This window comes from Miniopterus natalensis, chromosome 8 (genome assembly GCF_054644295.1).
Source record: "Miniopterus natalensis isolate mMinNat1 chromosome 8, mMinNat1.hap1, whole genome shotgun sequence".
Taxonomy (NCBI): Eukaryota; Metazoa; Chordata; class Mammalia; order Chiroptera; family Miniopteridae; genus Miniopterus; species Miniopterus natalensis.
This window is the reverse complement of record NC_142088.1, coordinates 51444169-51464367: the sequence shown is the minus strand read 5'-3', so window position 1 is coordinate 51464367 and position 20199 is coordinate 51444169. Positions and strand designations below refer to the sequence as shown.

General features: G+C 42.6%; 1 protein-coding gene across 2 annotated transcripts in view; it reads right to left on the bottom strand.

The window, feature by feature from the left end:
* The window catches only part of ACVR1 (activin A receptor type 1), a 121638-nt gene that overhangs the window by 29963 nt on the left and 71476 nt on the right, over positions 1 to 20199 (bottom strand). For both annotated transcript variants that reach the window (XM_087819842.1, XM_087819841.1), the window contains exons 4-5: positions 6005 to 6268; positions 3335 to 3546 (exon numbers count right to left, since the gene is read on the bottom strand). In XM_087819842.1, the coding sequence (XP_087675968.1) occupies positions 3335 to 3546; positions 6005 to 6268 (476 nt within the window). The remainder of the gene's footprint in view (positions 1 to 3334; positions 3547 to 6004; positions 6269 to 20199) is intronic.

The following is a 20199-nucleotide window of genomic DNA, read 5'->3' as shown; positions in this document are numbered from 1 at the left end:
TAACTCACATGCAGGCAGCAACCCTGGCCGTGGCCCATTCGTGTGTGTGTGTGTGTGTGTGTGTGTGTGTGTGGGCCCATTCGTGTGTGTGTGTGTGTGTCTGTGTGTGTGTGTGTGTGTGTCTGTGTGTGTGTAACAGCCTGCTAACTGGAAGCACTGGTTTTATTAGGAAAACCAGAAGCTCGCCCTTTCCTTAATACAGGATAGGTTTTCCTGAGGGATAAGGGGTTCTTTCATGCACCCTTAGTTTTAGAATGAAATATATAAAGAAGCTGAGTGGACAATGTTGAAGATGCGAATTAGAAAGTCCAGGAAGTAGGTGGAGCACAGGGGAAGAGGTAGAACCAAGGACAAGTGGAGCAAAAAAGAAGAGAAAGGAACTTCTAGTCTAAGGGCTGGGCATAACTGACTATATTCTATTCTGCTTGTCAGTATCTAGCAAAGGATCCACTCTAGCTGACATGCCAACTAAGGGGCTCTAATGAGAAACATACAAATTAGGAACAAGGAGATGGCTCTAGTGTTGTTTGTAGTAGAAAGACACCAGTGGCCACGTGGGTCATCAAACTGGTACGCTCAAGCAGAGAGGGGCTACCGGAGTGGAAGTGTTACCATTCAGGTGAGTGAGGAACAAAGGAGTCCTAAAATTAACACCTATATGTCATTTCTTGAGGTGAGTTAGCCACAAATCATAGAAAACTAGAACTTTCATTGAAAGCATAAAACCATGGCCCGAATCTACTTCTAAAAAAGAACATACTGTCAAAAAGATTCCCCATTGGTTCATTCATAAATTTTTCCTTTTTAGGAAAAGCAGAAAGTAGCCAAGAGCAGGGGTCTTTTGTATCAGAAATGGACTGTCTGCAATCAACATTATCCTGCCCCTGGGGATGGTGGCGAGGCTGCAGTCACAGGGAGCTGACATCCCTCGAAGCTCATCCTGTCCCAAGTACTTTAGCTGGCCTGTTAATGCAATACGCTGATTTGTTTGAATTTCATCTATTTTTTTTTTTACTTATTCTGAGTACCACTGTGAAGTACTGTTGATCAGCAAAATTATCAAAAGCTGAACATCGAAAGGAAGAAATTTAGAATCCTTAAAAACCACAAAATGGCTAATCAACAGAAATTGAGTGTAGATGAAGTAGACTTCCACATCCCCCTAACCATCTATTTGATGTTCTTTTCTCTCTTTATTCATTCAGTTTTTTTAGAGAATAATTCAGAAAATTAAGCTAATATGTTATTTTCTTCCATAATATGTAATCCTGGTTCCCAGAATGGGGATGGGGAGAAAATCAACCAAAGACAACCAAATATCTACTTCAACTCCAGGACCCCAAGGTTTCTTTTTAAGGTAGGGAAGCTGTTTAGTAAGATGTGCTTTGCTGAATCGTAAATGAGCATATTGCTTAAATGAGCAAGTGTGAAGACCAATAATGACAACTTGTTTTAAATAGTGTTCTTTACTGTGTTGTTATATCGTAATATACTGTCATCTAACATGGCTGAGTTGAGAAGGCTATTTTAGCATACACTCCCATCCCTCTGTCAAAATTATAAAAATTATTTAAACACTAATTTACACAAAACATTACTATTATTGCCCATGGTGATTAGTTATGTTAGCTGTTCTGAGTAATAAAGTTCGGACTAATATATTTTAAGAGTCTTGCTTTGCTAAAGCTTTGTCAGGATTCAGCCTTGTATCCTCTTGCTTTTAACTCAATAAACTCATTTAATTTTCCTCGAAATATGGCATAAAATTTTAAGTATATTTCTAACAAAAAACTGTAATTCTCCGCTTTCTGAATGAAATGTCCTCTTTTTCCAGTTTTGCAGCACTACGGTTTAATTAGGTAGGAAAAAGGAAGGTAAACAGGGGTCCTTCCCCCTTTTTTGTGCCACAAAGTACACTTGGCCTAGTGATGGGGAAGAAAGCAGGATGGGTTATTTCCCAGCCTGTATCTGCCACCACCAGATGTTTTCACAGCTTACCAGAAAAGGCCCAGGTGTAGCACCTGAGCTACAAAGATTGGTGAGGGCAAGTCTCCAGTAAAAAGGGAGTTGTGGGTCAGGCTTAACTGCAGAAATGTCAGACACTTTTAAGCTTGTTGTCTAGCAGAACAAGGCTTAACACTGAATCCCATTTCAAAATGATTGCCTTGTCTTTCAATTCACCAGATTATGAAAAGGAATCTTGACCTGGTACTGGCATGTTTTTAACACCTCTCTAACACTCACTGAGCTCCGCCTTTCTCAGAGCAGGCATCAGACTCAGCTTAGGATCGCTTTAGAACTTTAGTACTTTTCTCTTTTGCACTTTATGGTAACCTATTTATAGCAAATTATTCCCTTTTCTCACTTAAAGTTTCTTTAAAATTAACACTTGACAATTTTAAAATGTAAAAAAAGGAAGACAGTCGCTTTTTAATGTGATTTCATCATTTAAAAATACGCAAAAGAGTACTTTTAAAACATATAAACACAATAATTTCTAACTGTGCTGTTCATTAGGGTAGCTACTAACCACGTGTTGACAAGGGGCAAGTGAACTGTGGCTAGTCTGAATTGTTACAGGCTGTACATGTAAAATACATATCAGGCTTTGAAAACTTAGTTTAAAAAAAATGTAACATATCTCATTAATAAATCTTTATGATTATATGATGAAATGATAATTATATATATTAGGTTAAATATATTGTTGAAATTAATATCAGTTGGGGTTTGTGGGGTTGGTTTTTTTTTACTTTTTTTAAGGTGGCTACTAAGAAATATAAAATTACATATGTGGTGCATATTTCTGCTGGACATCACTTAACCAAATGACTGCACTCCACAAGGGGGCAGCACAGGAGCGTGAAACATTTAATAGCCTCTTTTTTTTTGGATGTCAAGTTTTAAAAAGTCTTAAATTACAGGGTGTTAAAATAATCTAGAAGGAAAAGTGACTTTTAATATTAAGCAAAAGGTGCTTTTTATTAATAAAAGCACTTTTATTGCTAAAAGCAGAGTAACGGAGTACCATAAATTCCAAGGTTCCCCCGCCCCCAACAATACAGGCAACCATCCTGTCCCTTTTTCCCTTACTCCCCCAAATCTGCTGAAGTAAATCCCATCTCTCATTTAATGTAAACGTTGTCTAAAATTAATGTTCTCACATGGGGGAGACTAGACAGACGCCAGCATATACTTTCTCAGCATGTACACGACCAACGCTGTGTGTGCACTGTCCAGTCACCAGTTAGGGGTTAGCGTTTCACGCCCAAAGTAAGATAGCACGCTCAGCCGTCTTCACTATGCGTGGGATTCCCTGGGGCCCCAAACTCACTGCTAAAGTGCTGTCTCCAACATTGGTGGTGATGAGCCCTTCGATGGTACCGTACTCCACATCTCTGGGATTGAGGCGTTCCTGGTTGCGCCTTTTAAATTTTCGGAGAGCAACTCCCAGCAGGCAAGCTAGAAGGCACACTGCAAACACTACAGACAGAATGATGAGGCCGACCTCCAAGTGAAAATTCTGAGTTCCAGGAAAGGATTTCCCTAGAAATGGGGAAGAAAACAGTAATTGGCTGTAAGGATCGCTGTTTACTTATTCTTTTATATTTATAACCAATACCCTAACAAGTAGCTCCAGATCCTGACCACAAAGTCTCACAAATCACAAAGTGTTAAAACTAACATACTTCCTAACGCCTGGCCAACAGCCCAGTCATGTTAACTATTATTCATTTAGACACAACTGGAAAAAATTCCATTGAGAACCAACTGTGTTAATGCATGTGTATGAAATTGCTTTTAAAACACAAAGTGCTACGCAAATCTCTGGTACTACTCTTTTTAACTTGGGTTGGCTCTATAAGGATGTTTTATCACCAACCCCTTGCAGACAGACATTATGCTCCAATATCCATACGAGATGACAGTGCTGAGTTAAGACCAAATTGCCCAGTCTGTGGTCCCTCTCTCCAATGTATCTTATATGTCTGTTGCTGAATTCTCATTGATCTTTTTCTATCACAATTTTGCCTAGGAACCTATTCCTTCATCTGTTCTTTTACTCAACGTCTTCAACATTCATTCACTCACTCACTCAAAACATTCAACCACTGAATCACTCATTCACTCCTTCATTCAGACATTATTTTTTGCATTAGCCATTCAAAAGCTCATGCACTCATTCGAACACTCACATATCACTAAAGAAAATACCCACAAAGGCATTCTACTTACCTAGTGAGTTAAATCAAAATTTCTTATTTGGATAGTGAAGATCCATAATTAAAGGGACCCAAAACAACAATTCTCTCTGAATTTCAGACCCCTTTGTGACACTGTCACCAAGCCCTGTTCTTCCCAACATCTGACTTACTCTTTCCCATGTCCCTGGCGCCTTCAGTGATCCAATCTCAAGCCTAGTTTCCTTTATAAATTTCTTTTAACTTTCCAAATCCAAATTAATCAACCACTTGGCAATATACTCCATGGGACGTGTCATTTGTACTATAAAGTGTAAAACTAATTATATACAACATTAAATTATAAATATTGCACCTCTCTAATTAAATTAGAAATTCCTTAAGTAAAGAAAATAAATTTTCTATTACAACTCAGAGTCTAGCAGAGTGTTCTGCAGATTAGGAACTTTTCAAACTGTAGATATAATTTCTGTGTGAATGCAGACATTTCTTCATGTCTATTCACTCTATTCATAACAATTTAACTCACCAAGTCTGAGAGTACAGTTTATTCCATAAGGTAGCCTTTTAGTTTTAACCATTTAAATACTTGATCACCCTTTTCAAAGATCTTCTTTTATTATTCAAACCTATTTGCTTATCAGAATTTAACCTTTTCTATATGCCTTGAGGTCATCACCATAACTTGAAAAATTACTGTAACATGATCATGTACCAGTCTTTTTCATTTCTGTTTCCTCCCTCACTGGTTGACATTTCTAGCAGTAGATGCTCCCAGTAGATTCCCCTACTCCACCTTTTGGGGTGTTTCTTCTCTGTGAGTGCAAAATTAAATAATCATGCCTATTAAAAATGTACAATATATTAGCCCAGCCAGGCGTGGCTCAGCAGTTGAGTGTCGGCCTAGGATCCAGGCGATTGGGGTTCGATTCCCGGTCAGGGCACATGCCCAGGTTGCGGGCTCGATCAATGACTCTCTCATCATTGATGTTTCTATCTCTCTCTCTCCCTCTCCTTTCCTCTCTCTGAAATCAATAAAGATACATTAAAAAAATAATAATAAAATAAAATAATAAAAATGTACAATATATTAAAAGTAAATTTGGCTTAGACTGAATCTACACAGACTAAGATGCATTAATATTTGTAGGGAATTTGAGATAGCAATTTTGGGGTTCATTTTATGGGGAAACGGTTTCAGAGGAGGACTGATTTCCATTGCCTATGAAATCCACCCTGATTATAATACAAAGGAGATTCCACGTCAACTGCGAGGTTCATGTGAAATCTCACACAGCTTCAAGCTTCATGACGGATCACTGGGAACGAGACATGAGAGTTTAGTGAGGCTTTGTCTCTTTCCTTATAAAGAAGAAACTGTATTCCACTCAGGCACCTGAGTCTTATGTTCCACTTTCCTCCCTACACACTCAATGAGTATTTACTAAGCAGAATTTTTTTCAGAAATTATGAGTGACATCATGGCTCATTTTCTGAAAAGTGTATCAGGAGGGGTTCACCTGCTCATGACTGCTCAGAGAGACCTGGTTAAGCAACATGTCCCCAAGGTGGACATCCCCTTTAAACATTCCCAGGAATGGCCATCCTCCTCTTAGATTCCGAAGACTATGCCTTTCTCTTTCTCACCTAGAACTATCTTCCTTGACACACACTGACTCTGGCTCAAAGAACTGGAGGAAAGCCTTGTGGCTACTCCCATCTTTAACCCACACAGACACAGTTAGTGTCAGTAAAACACTAACAAAAATCCTTGAACTAGAGACAGAAAAGTTCATAGGAACCTTTAGTGGGCAGCTGGGCCGTGATGTTCCTGTTACACCAGTCCCCTTGGCAGCACTCCACGGCCTGGCCAGGTGACGGTGGGGTCTTACAGGTCATCTTCCCCTGCTCGTAGACCTGGAAGCAGCCCTTCTGGTAGACGTGGAAGCCATCGTTTATGCTCAGTGAGGAGAAGCACTGCTGGCCTTCACAGTGGTCCTCGTTCCCACAGGAAAGGCCTTCACACACACACATATACAGTTTGGGGTTTGCCTTGGGCTTCTCATCTGCAAAACAATAGAGAAGAAAGGGGGGGGATCACTAAATGGATTTTATACCCATTGGGGGAATAATACAGTTTCTCCAAGACCATTATCCACATTCTGTTATCATTTACTCTCACTTGACTAACTACCAAATAATAATCACCTTTCAATCGATGAATGCATTTCTACAAGCTGTGTACTCTTTTAGACTCTACTAGGCCAGAGAATAGTTATCATTTGTCCACAGGCTTCTGAAAATGAAATTCTCCCACTGTGGTTTTCATGTTAGCTTCAGCCCAATGGGCTCTCATCTCCCAATTCTTGCAACAAAATAAAATGTTTCCTAAATATATAGCGGCTGTTAATGCCAGTTCCTGCTAGCTCCATACACACCTCCACCAACCAGCAGTATAAGAAATGTTCACGTTCCTGCTGTTACCGGTCTGCTTCAGAAATACGCCACTATGATGAGAGTTTACAAGTCTGTAATTACAAATCCGTATTACTGATATTTTAAGCTAGATGGGTAGACTAAGTTTTCAATAGCAGTAATACTGAAGTTTTCACATTAATTACAATGGAAATTCATAGCTGCTTGCATAGTTTCAACTGGCTGAAGAACGTTTGGCACCAATTGAGGATGAGGGCACAAGAAGACCAAGGGAGTAGAACAATAAAGTTACAGGTGGGATTCAAGGCACAGCCTGCACCTGGTGGGTCCCAGGCGCAATGGAAAGAGGCAGAAATGTGTCATCAGTGAAGCACCTAAGCAGGCTCCTAACCGTCTCTTTCTGAAACACTCATTTGCAGTTTCATTTTTCCTATGTTCTTTCTTCAGCCCCTGCCCTCCACCTTGTTAGAATGATGAGTTCCGACTTGCCGATCCCAACAGTTTCCACTAGTGGGGAAGGAAAGTGAAGATAGAAAATAAACAGCCAAGTCCCTAGAAGCCACTGAGTAGTTAGCTGAGGCCACTTTCACCCAAACTCTGTTCATATAAGGACATTCAGCTTTCAGAGCTCCCTGGGACGGTCTAAGGCACAGACAGTCTGCCTTCTGATCCTGAGCCCTCTGCCGCAGGTCTGTGAGATAACTGCTTCTTTCTTAAAATAACAGGTCGGGCAGCTGTGCTTTAAGAAACCTTAGGGTAAGGTCTTCGAAAATGTCAAGTTCATATACACAGATTTGTGTGGGTGTGTGCAGAGATGTGGGTTATCTCAGAAAGAAAAAAGCATTCTTAGTCTTTCTTCTTCCCTCTTCAAAGTGAAAATAGTTCACTGCCCACTGAAATGTGGGTGCCTCATCCCACAGAGTAAGTGCATGCAGACACAGACACAGGCCTTCTATTTATAATTGACTTGCTAGTTCTTTTGAAAACCACAAGGGGCTCATCCAAGAGCAAAGACATGCCTGGAAGCAGAAAATCCAAAATAGCCACTGACAGTATATGTATGTCACCAACTCACCCCCGAGAATCAAGAGCCCTCAGACATTTTTAATGAGCAAAAACTTTAATGAGCCAAGAGATAGACTTTATTTTCCCTGCCTAGAGAAATCCAAGAGAAATTCCAGCACCAATCTATTTCTATGAGGATGAGAAACATATATCTGTTGACATAATCCAGCAAAAAGTTTACACTTGCCAAAAGCGAGTTGAAAGATAATATTTCTAGGGAGTCTAGACATGCTTGCCACTCTCGAATGGCACAAAGCTGGCCGAGGGCTGCCAACTATGCTGCCCAACAGGTGATGATTCTTTGGAGGGAAATGGATGGGCAGAAGGGGGGTGAGTTAATGCTGTCATATTGATTTGTTTGGGATCTACAGCAGGGAATTAGAAAGACTGTATTTTAAAACTGTGCAACAATGCAATTTATGTAAATTCAAACATAAGCATTGAATTTAAAACCCTAAATATTTTTTAAAGACCATATATATCCAAGGACACATACCTAACACGTTAAAGACGTTGTGTCCATTGACGCTAGGTTGGGGGTAAGGGGTTAGTGTTGGAATGAAGGGGTAAAATAAAAATAAAATAGGAGATTAGGGGTTCATAGGCTGATTAATAGATTAAAGAGTACAAGTTACTTAACTTGCTGTACCTACGGTCCACTAGGAACAACTATAAACAAGCACAGTAGGCCCTCTATATCCTCGGGTTCCACATCCACAGACTGAACCAACCACTGATAGAAAATATTTGAAAAAAAAATGTTAGGTTGCTGCTGATGTGTATATACTATGTAACTAAGACTACAATGATTACACCTGTACTGAACATGTACACTTTTTTTCTTGTCATTGTTCCCTAAACAATACTGTATAACAACTAAAATTTACACAGCATTTACACTGTATTAGGTATTGTAAGTAATCTAGGGATGACTTAAAGTGTATGGGAAGATGTGCATAGGTCATATACAAATAATAAGCCATTTTACATAACAGACTTCAGCATCCACAGATTTGGGGGGTCCTGGAGCCAATCTCCAGAGGATACCAAGGGACAACTACAACTCTAGACCACAGAGGGCTCCCCCATCACTGAACCTATGGAAATGGATGGTCCAAAGGACCAAAGACTGAATGACACTTTGTGGTTCTAATAAAAAATGTCAAATTAAAAATATAACCACACGATAATAATTTTTCTAATGTGCTCTCAGAGTGAAGTCTACTTTTAAAGTCCCAACCCATACTGAACTCTAGGTCCACAGATGCAAGAAGGAACATTGCCTTCCCAAGGTCAGCAGTTTCTAACAGAATGTGGGGATGGTCTAACAGAGGTCTGGACTGTAACCTAAAGAAATTTGCCCAAATTGAAGAGCCTCAAGTAAATACTGTCTTTAGTAAAATGAAACCCATTATTCCCACTATGGGGTCATGAACTAAGTCAAAGGGGTTCATTCATTTCTCAGTCTCCTTGAATCTTTATATCCCTATCGTGTCAAGTATAGATGACCAGGGTTAACTATTACTACTTTTAAGTTGGTGATTCTTTTCAGTAAGATGTCAAAAAAACAGGGTTTTCATATCCTCCCCTCCACAATCAAGAAAAGGGGGGGGGGAGAAAGATAGCTGTTAATTATATGTAATAATTGACTCACACTCAGTTATGGAGGAGCTGCGAGCTCAGTCTAGCAGCTAGCTAATGGGAAAATACAAAACCTTCCCAACTTCTTCCTATTCTGCTTCTCACCAACATTTCATCTTCTGAATTTGTATATTCCCATGTAACTAATTAGCAGAGCCCTTCGTGTATCTACTTCTCACAGACAGCCAAATATAAAGGCCCTAAATTCAAAGGAACATGAAGATTACCACATGCGCCCATACACACGCCTGCGCACATGCACACACACTAGTTAAATGCCACTTTGGCTATTTTACTCGACACAGTGGATTAGTCCAAGAGATGCCGAGAGGATTTTCTGAGCTAGGATTACGAATTCAACAGAGAAAGTTAAAAGCAAGGTAGCAGCATTTTCAGATCTTAATATCCACAGTCCTAAGAAACGCAGCAGGCCCCAGAATGCCCAGGACTCGCTGTTTTAGCCTTGTCAAAAGTTAGGAAGCACCGTGACATGTGTAGGCCTGTGATATTTTATTTGGGGCGGGATTGTGGTGGGAGGGGAGTGGGAACTCAAGGATTATCACAAAACTCCTTTTAAGGCCAAAGGTAAGTGTCTGCAGACCTCTCACCTCTCAGACTGATAGGAATACAGTATAAAGCAAGGAAGAGCTAATTGCCTTCTCTGACTAATCTTGCACTGTACAGACATATCTGACTGAAGCATTTTATACCTGCCCATGCAAATAGCCAGGAAGTGTCCTGGCAGAAGGCAGCGAGTCTACTCCACCTAACTGACGATCGTTTCAATAATTCAGCGATTTAAAAGTCAAGCCAGAGGTATTCCCTCTCTGAGGAGTTCACTCACCCACGCTGTTTGTTCTAAAAGGCACCTCCCGGCATTACTCAATGTTATGGCTGGCACTGTGTGCCCTTTGTACCACCAGAGCAAGGTCCCTGCGTCTGGCTGGGAGCAGCAGGGAGTTCAATGCCTCTCGGGAGGATCCAGGGCTGGCTCCCCAACCAGAGGCTCAGAATCCAGGGGTTCACCACAGCCAAAACTTTTAAAGGACACTTTTTGTTCTGGGTAATACCTCAACATCTGGACACAGCTATTCCCATGGCTCTATCCTGGACTAGCAGAAGAGGCAGAGTAAAGAGCATCGTGGACTTTAAAAAAAAATTTTTTTTTAATCCTCAACTGAGGATATTTTTCCTTTGCTTTTCAGAGAGTGGAGGGGGGTAGGGGGAGACATCAATTGGTTGCCTCCTGTACACACCCCAACCAGGACCAGGGATCCAGCCTGCAACTCATGAGTCATGGGCATTGTGGGGCCTGCTGTGTTCCTTAGGATCCAGCCTACGTGCCCTTGACTGGAATCGAACCCAGAACCCTTCAGTCTGAGAGACAGTGCTCTCACAACTGAGCAAAACCAGCTACAGCTCATAGTGGACTTGTTAAGCTTGTCCACAGTTTGGGATAATCTTATACCTCATAGTAAAAGTGTTCCTGTGTATGTTTTAAGTGGGACTTGAGCAATCCAAGCACCACAGGATGGTTCTCCCCAACATTCTCCCTCCCACCTGCCCAGTCATGCGCTCCCTAATGCTTTAAGGCATTTAAACTGATTATCATTCTAAATGGTGCACAAAACCCCGTATTTCCCACTTAAGTCTTTGATGCAACAAACCAATGAGAAAATGCTACAAGGAAACCAGCCTCTAACTGCGATGCCAGGAACAGCCTGAATTTCTTATCAGCTCACCTCAAAGTAGCACAAAAAGCCACGGGGTTATTATACGATTGTTAGAAAAGTCCAACAGCTCAGAAGTTTATAGGCTAAAAAAGGAACGCCAAACATCCCTGGACTCCTTCCAACAGTATCAATGATTCATTCATTCAAAATGACAGCTTATATTAGGCTTATAGATATGGGAGTCCGCCCATCACCTCCTAATCCGAGAGTACAGTTTGGCACCTCTCCAGAATCTGAAAGCATTTGAGGTCTCTGGCATTAAACAAAGGCTTAAGGAAGGATTTTGCAATGCCAGGTATCACTGCCAGCAAGCCTGCTCCTAAGACAGAAACACAAAGGTCCGTCCGGAATGCCTTGTGAAGGGCATCTGACAGTCTGGGAAGCAGGCAGGCTACACACTCAGGGATAAACTACACCAAATGCCTAATTGCTCTGACAATAAAACACTCATATAGGGAATCCAAATCACTTTTTTTTTCTGATCAGAGAAATTGATACTTGGTAAAGTTGTAAAGCCAAGAAGAAAATGTGTTCTAGGAGTTAAGAGAGAGAACAGATACCTTTGAATGAGACCACATTAAATTCAAATAACAGCAAATATGGTTTTAGGATTCCCGAAATTTTGAACTCATGTCTCCACTCCAGATGTGTTCTTCCTCAAGGTTCCCTAACTCAGCAAACACCACCCCATTCAGACGTACAGGCCTGATGCTCTCTGGCTTCCATTCCTCTCAAAATAGCCACAATCATCAATCTGGCCTGTGAAAGTACTGGTTGATCTGAACTCTGCCTCTTCAGCTCGCCCCAAATCCCCTCAGTTCTTTCAAGGCCTCCTCCTGCCTCAGGGTCTCAGGTCCTTTAGGTGTGGAATCTCCTCCACCTGGAAGGCTTAGCTCCCGCCCTGCCAACACCCCATTCACCTAGTTAGTACCTATCACCCCCTCAGATCTGACCTTATATGTCATTTCCTCAAAGAAGCCTTTGTTCACACACCCAAATTTAAAGTAGAAACCACCTGTCTACACTCACAAACATGTCTGTATGCCTGTTGAGCTTCCAAGTCTTTCCTCTAGACTGTGAGCACCATGAGGGTAGGAACTGGGCCTCATCTGCTCCCTGTTTCATACCCACAGGCGCCGCAGCGCTCCGCAGGGGTACCAGCCTGATGAATAGTTGCTTCAGAATGAATTTTCCCTTCACAGAAAGGATTTAGAGGTGGGAAGAGACATGATGCTGGTTTTCAGAGCAGACTGAGCCTATAAAGTCTTTAAATGTCAGCAGAGATCTTAAGGCGAGGCTTAGTCACCGAGCCAGCGTGTCTGTGCAAACCACCCCTTGCTCGAGCAGCTCGCCACGGCGGCACATCTGTTCACCTACTCGGGCTCACGGGTGCGGAAAATCCGTCCTTCTTGGGGTGTGGTAGCGTTTTTCTTTCTTTTTTTTTTTGCTTGTTTGTTAGAAGAAAGGGGTAACCCACAAGAGTTTCTACAACTGGGAATTAATACATTATAGAAGAGCAGGGCTGTTGTGAGTGGCCCTTCCTTGGATGGCTGATTTGAGGACTTTCAGCTCCTACGATCAAAACACAGCAAGTGCCCGACTCCGGTCCCTTGAGAGGGGTTACGCGAGGCTTGCCCACTCAGCAGTGAAAGCCATGCCCTGGTCTTTGCTGCCACTTTTCCATCAGGGAAAACAGTGGCGTGTTGAGCAGGGAGTGGGGAAGAGCGAGCGGCATCATTTCCCCCTTCTTGCTCTGCTGAAGGTGATAAGGATTCTGAAGTCATACTGCATTGGAACTGCTAAAGCTGAGAGAGGAAAAGTGCCATCTGTTTATTTTGCGTCTGCGCTGACTCCTTGTCTGTGAAATAATCCCTGTGAATTAGGCCTATTGCAGCAGCCACACCTTCCATTTCAAAGCCAAAAACCCAGTCTGTGTTTAAGTGACTAACAAGTGAAAGAACATTATGGGGTGCTGACCTAAGACAATATCGGTCTGTCTTCTCTGTGCTTTTCACGACTCCCTGAATATATCAGACTTGCGTTTAACCCGCGTGCCACGTCTGTGAAGCAGCTCCTTAAGGGCTATTAATAAGGGGAAATAATGACCCCTTTCTTTCTTCGTCTTGTTTTCAAACTTCTTGAATCGGCTCCAGAAAAGCCAACAATTATAAGGCCTAATGGAAATTACCTACTGAAGAATTCTTTTAGAGTCTAGAACACATCCCCACCCCACCCTGCGCGTTGACAATGCTTGTGTCTGAGTGAAGCTCCAGTGAGGGAAAGTAACAGTGTTCTGCAGTCTGAGGGAAGAGGGAGGAAAAGACCAGGTGGATTATACACATTTCAGCAAGTCACTCACTCCTGCTTAGATTTAGAAGAGAGCCAGTGACATGGCACCATCGATAGAACATCCCTGGCTAGGTCTGTTCACAGTGTAGGGACAGGTATTCCTGACTCTTTGGTTGTTCCCGCCCCAGGGGCTGCTCCAGTGAAGGTTTCCTACCCAAGTTCTATCTGGAAAATTTTGGTTTTAAAGGAAACCTTCAACAAGGGCTCTAGATGGGAAAGGGCAGTGGAGAAGGAACTCCGGGGCAGCGTCAGCACCCAGCTCCCACTCTACTTCCCCTCTGGTGCCCTCCTCTAGACCTTTTCCTCGGGGATTCAGGGACCAGGCCTCCAAGGTTGCCAATCTTTGCTCTGCGTACAATCTGCAAGCAGCCACCACACCACCGCACCCTTTCCGGAAGCTTTCAAACCACAGAGATAAACCCTTCAAAAGATGGGCAAGGCTCCAATTTGTTCAACAACTACCTTAAAAGACCAGCCTGCAGGCATTGTAGAACCCAAAAGCCAAAGGTGAAAAATGTCTGGAATTAGTTAAATTCCTCCTCCCTGCCTCACTACCCTACCCAACTCCAGAGAAGAGCACGGAGGGAACAAGGTAATTTCTAGACTATCTTCTATTTTCTTTCCTGCCCAGAAAAGGCCACAGAGAGTAAAATACCCAAGGGTGAGAAACTGGGCACAGTCCAAGCCTCTCTGACATTGCTACTTCCCTATGCCCCAATTTCCCAATTCATTTCCCAAGGCCCTAGCAGAACTCCACGATAGGTTAATGGAGAAAGAAGCCCCACACCCCCCATGCTTTTGATCCCATGAAGAGAAGCCTTGTGCATCTGTATTCCAGTCTTTATCTCGTGACCTTTGCTGTGTATATCTTCTCTTTCCTGTCAGTCTAATTAATAGGGTCCACAAGAACTCATTAACTCCTAAATTTAATACCCTTAAGAAGGCTTATTAGTCATAAACTTAAGCTCCAACAGTCACCATGAGCAGGTTGAGTTTGGATAATTATCCCTGAGCCCACAGAAAGGCTACAGGTACCTACACTTAAGGTAGAAACAGAAAGCACTTCTTCGTAGTGCTGTGAACCAGAACTGACTTTTCAAACACACTCCATCCCCTGCAATCTCTGTGGCAGAGCACACCATTCCCAGCTTCCACAATCATCTTGGGCCTTGGCAGGAGGAAGGCAGCTAAATCTGAGGTGTGTCACGAGGCCACTGGCTAGAGAGCAAGAATATCTAAACACAAACCAAGGCGAGAGCAACGGGCCAGAGTTTCCGCAGATTCTCTTTGGCTCCTGGAGCTGCAGAGCACTGACGTCCTAAAGATAACCCAAGTATCTACGAAGGGTCACTTTTAAATAGTAGCTTTAATACCACCAGTCACTTCAGAAGCATTTCCTTCCAGAGTCTGCTTCCATCCACATTGGCGTGCCAAGCATGCCCAACAATGGCAACCCGCTGAAGAGATGAAAGCCCAGAAGGAAATGGAAGGAGTCCCAAAGGGGAACAGACAGCTCCCAACATGCTGTGATTCTATTCTGTGCCCAAATCTGGACCGCTGAGAAAGAATAATCTAGCACAGAGACACCTTGTAGAAGTGATCAACTGACAATCACTGGGGATTAAAAAGCAAGTAGAAAATTAGTTTAACTCAATGCCTCCCCTTTCTAAATGAAGGCAGCATAAACCATGGATGGCTACCATCCAGGAGGGTTTTTAGGAAAGAAAACCTTTCCCTCCAAAAGGCTGTCAGTCTACTGGACCACAGTTTGGCTGAGCAAGGAGAACTGTATGGATCTTCACCACACACTGTACATACGCAGCCACTATGGCTACCCACTAACCACAGAAGTGCCAAGTAGAACGGCTCCGAAGAGCCTGCTGCTTTTTTTCTTCCTTTTAAGCCAGGGCCAAACTTCCCAAGATCTTCCTAAACACCATTAAAATCCACCCAGCCCCTCACCTATCCACCCAGTGAGTCCACGGTGTCCCAAATGGCAGTTGGCCAGGGGCTGGTGTACAGGGGACAGGTGCTCAGTGAGCTATTTTCAGTTGCTATCAGATCAATCGGGAGCTGCACATGCTCAGTAGGCAAGCAAGTTTTGGTTGCATTTCAAACTCTGGGCAGCCAAGAGACATACACCTTTCACAGCTGCCAGGGCAACCAGCTGCCCGGTGCTCCTCCCAAGACGGGAGCAATGAAAACAGTGTAACCTGGCCAGCCAACATGCCAGTGAGCAAGCTGTACCTCTCGTCTCACTGCCTGGGTTATTCTGAGCTGGGCTTATTGACACTCCATGGCAACACAGGAACAAAGGGCGAGCTAGAGGGATTTAAATGTCTCGCAAAAGTTGCTAGAAAAGTCAGCAGCCTAGACATCGGCTTTCATAATAAAAGTAGCTATGAAATTATTACTAGATGAGTGTTGTTTGCTGCCGCTGTTATTGTTTGTGAACCACCTGAAACAAAGGTCTACTCTTTGAACTAAGGTTTTGTGTTTTCATTTTTTGTTGTTTGCCACCACTGAGTTGGTAGTGGGGATGCTTGTGAAAATGCAGCATGTGGCCTCACCTATCACAATAGTGCAGGGGGGCCACATTTTCTCATCTCTTTACCTCTCATTTCGCTGTGCCCTGTTAGCCACTTCCACCTACAACTCTTCCAAAACACACACACTGCCCCTAATCTTCTAAGAGCTCTCACTGCTCTCGGGCACAAGGCCCTGCCAGGCTAGTAGGGCCTCAGCTCTCAACCAGAATCCCTTCTCCAGACTGCTCTGGCCAGGCAGAACTGCTGAGGTGATATCCTCCATTGCCCCACTTCTCTGGGCCTGGCCCTTTCCCTGCCTAACGAGTCCTTCTGTCCTTCCTTCCCTAGTCTAATGACTGTTCATCCTTCCAAACCTCATCTTGCTGGGCTGGTGTCCCCAAGCCAGCCCAGTGTGATATGAAGGCCCCTCCCACCAATGCTCCTAGCGCTCTGCTGTAACCTTTGCCTTGTCCAACTAGACTGTGACTCCTATGGGCAGGAACCACTTCTAGGTATGTGTTCACCACCAGTGCCTTCCAGTGTATGCATGCTAATTTAGCAATTAAAACAATGTAAGACTGTCGTAAAAAACAAGTGTTGGAGAGGTTGTAAAGAAAAAAGAACCCTCATACACTGCTGGTGGGAATGAAAATTAGTACAACCATGAAGAAAAACAGCATGGAGGGTCCTCAAAACATTAACAGAGCTACCATATGACCCAGCAATGCCTCTTCTGGGTATCTACCTGAAAAATTTAAAAACATTGATTCATAAAGATATATATACCTTTATGTTCATTGCAGTATTATTCACAGTAGTGAAGACATGGAAACAACTGAAGAATCCTTCGATAGATGATTGCATAGAGAAGATGTGGTTCATATATACAATAGATTACTACTCAGCCATTAGAAAAGATAAAATACTGCCACTTGTGACCCATGGATGGGTCTTGAGATTATCATACTAAGCAAAATAAGTCGGACAGAAAAAGTCAAGAACCATTATGATTTGACTCATACGTGGTATATAAAACAGAAAGCAACAAACAAGACAAACATACACACAAAACTCATCGACACAGACACAGTAGGGTGGTTACCAGAGGGAAGGGGGGTGGGAGATGGTGGCAGAGGGTAAAGGGAGTCAAATATATGGTGATGAAAAGAGACTGGACTTTGAGTGGTGGGTACATAATGCAATATACAGATGATGTACCACAGAACTATACACTTGAAACCTCTATAATCCTTTTAACCAATGTCACCCCAGTAAATTTAATAAAATATTTAAAAAGAATGTAAGATTGTCTTATAACTGCTTCTCTTCCCCCAAACTCAGAATAAATGCTTTGAAAGGATGTGATCTCTTATCTCCTCAGCCCAGATCAGTCCTTCTGTCTCTTATAATATTATCTATGTTATAATAATTATTATTGTAGACATTATTTATTCATTTGTTTGTGAAATACCCATTGTGCACCAACTACACACCAGGCACTGTCTTAGATATTGGGAATAAAACAATGGATACCACAAAGTCCCGGCCTCTCACACTCTAGGGTTCACTCTGCATGTATCCCCATGGCTCCTCACAACCACCCCGTTGCTGTCTCCATCCGGCCACCGCAGTAACAGACCCTGAAAGGTGGAGTAACACGTACACAGGGAGACACAGCAAAGAGGAAGACAGCGGCTCATGTGTCTGACTTTGTCTCTCCAAAAAAGGCCTGATTCCTACGCATGGCCGAGAGCCTTCCCTTCAGAAGACACTCTTTGACTAGCAACCCCATTTAGCTGTCAGAAACTCCCCTCGCCCTTTGCAAAACTGACATTATGAAGCACATGAACTAGGACATGATATTAAAAATAAAGAGAAGCCACGACCATGTAACCCCACATGGCATTCTTCATCAAAGTCAACTTCGAAACTGGATCGTGGGTAATTTTGCCTATCTTTTAATTTACAACTTTCTTGAGTAAATCTTATTTTTTTTTCATTCAAACTGGCTTAGTGTATGTACCAGAATTCAAAAAGTAAAACAACAGCAGCAAAAAATAAATAAAAGAGGCTATTCCCCCCTCCAAATTACCATCTGAATAAAAAATAAATAAAAAAATAAAAACAACAGGCAGAGCTGTGTCATGTTTGTGTGTGTTTTAAGGTGAATTTCACCACCCCTTCCCAAGAAGAATGTCTCATTCTTCCTCCAATTCCTTCTTTCCTTCCCACATCCCCCAAATATACAGATCCTAGGGGAGTCCGTGTTCTGCTCTAACCCACAACAAAGAATTAGAAGTAGCATTACCATGGATCTGCAAAACGCCCGCTCTGCGGAGCTCAGGTTCAGCCGATTAGAAACAGGCAGCAGCTGCTCCTGTGTTATGACTAAGGCCGAGAAGGCACAAATGTAAACTTCCCTCTTCCCGGCAAATCCCTAGCTTCTCGAGAGAGGATGTCAGGCCACATGCAGTTATGAAAAAGTAAAAGGTCCTCGGGTAGCTTTCTCAGAAAATATACAGGTTAGTTGTCAGGGCGTTCACCTGAGGGCAGCTGGGATCTGGGCGATGAGCTCCTGGGGGCACACTGGAGTAATCTTTTATAAACTATGGGTAATGAACCATTTGTGGATAGTGAAATCAATCTAGTGGTTCAAGACAAGTCATCTTCCTTCTTTTTAAATGAAATAAAACTAAATAGAACAAATAAATTTTTAAAAAACGAAGAAATAGGACCGTACAGTAAACTTAGGAGGAGTAATTACTGTTTCATGAAAGTTTTGTTTCACACGTGTGTGGGTCCTACTCTAAGATGTTTCTATATGTAGATGCACTGGATCTAACTCTAAAATGTTTCTTACTGTGAGTCACAGTGAAGAGTTTGAAAACCACGCTGTCCTGTGTCTCCCACTATTTTGGAACTGACATGCGATCTGAGTAATTATGACTATTTCATATAATCATTATCTGTGGAAGCTTGCCTGAGGTCATGTGGGGTGGCAGAGGAAAGTTTCAGAGGACAGTTAGCAGGGTTTTGAAAGTTCCAAATTAAGTTTTAAATATATTTTGCTTTCCTTCCTGTTTATTTCTTTTCAGGAGTTAAAGTTGCTTAAAGAGTTCCTGGAACCAATTAGAGAGAGAGAGAGAGAGAGAGAGAGAGAGAGTGTGTGTGTGTGTGTGTGTGTGTGAGAGAGAGAGAGAGAGAGAGAGAGAGAGAGAGAGAGAGAGAGTGTGTGTGTGTGTGTGTGTGTGTGAGAGAGAGAGAGAGAGAGAGAGAGAGAGAGAGAGAGAGAGAGAGAGAGAGAGAAAAGGCTTCCCCACATCAACAAGCAATTCTCAACCACCACAGAGTATGTGAGAATTCAACTCAGTTCTGACACTATCTACTAGGAGATAGAATCAGATTCCACAGGTAACGGGGCTCAGTCCCACAAGACCACCTTCCACTTCAGATGCCAATCTCAAGCCCAGGTTGTTTCCTGTGCTTCTGATGAGCTGGCTATAAAGCATATATTCCCATGACCCCCTCCTTGGGTTCAATTAATTTGCTAAAATAGCTCACAGAACTCAGGAAAACCTGTTTACTCACTAGATTACCAATTTATTACAAATGATATTAAAAGATATAAATCAATAGCCAGATAAGAATATACATAGGGCAAGGTCCCAAAGGAAGGAGCTTCTGTCCTCTTGGAGTTTAGGGCCCACCAGGGTGGCACACACAAACATTCTAGTTCCCCAACATAGAAAGTCTCCAAAAAGGGACCGAAGAACTGCCTTTTGGGGGTTTTTATGGAGGCTTCATTATATAGTTATGATTGACTAAGTCATTGACCATTGGCAACTGATTCAACCTCAACTTCCCTCTTCCTTCCCCGGAAACCAGGGAGTGAGAACAAAAGTTCCAATACTCTAACCACATGGTTGGCTCCTAGCCTGGGTGGGTGAGATCCAAAAGTTACCTCATTAACATAACAAGAAATGCCATCATTACTCTCATCACTTAGGAAATTCCAAGGGGTTTGGGATCTGAGTATAAAGATCAAATATATCTGAGAAATATATTGTGGTCATCTGAATGATTATAAATCACAATATCGCAGTTGCATGTATGACATTCCTACAAACCTCGGCTTCACTAGGTTCTCCCATAAAGAGAAAATGGCATCCATCCTTTCGCTCTTGAGACCTATCTTTATAAAAGAAAAGCTTGGAAGCTATTGCACTGCCCACTCACTGCTGACCA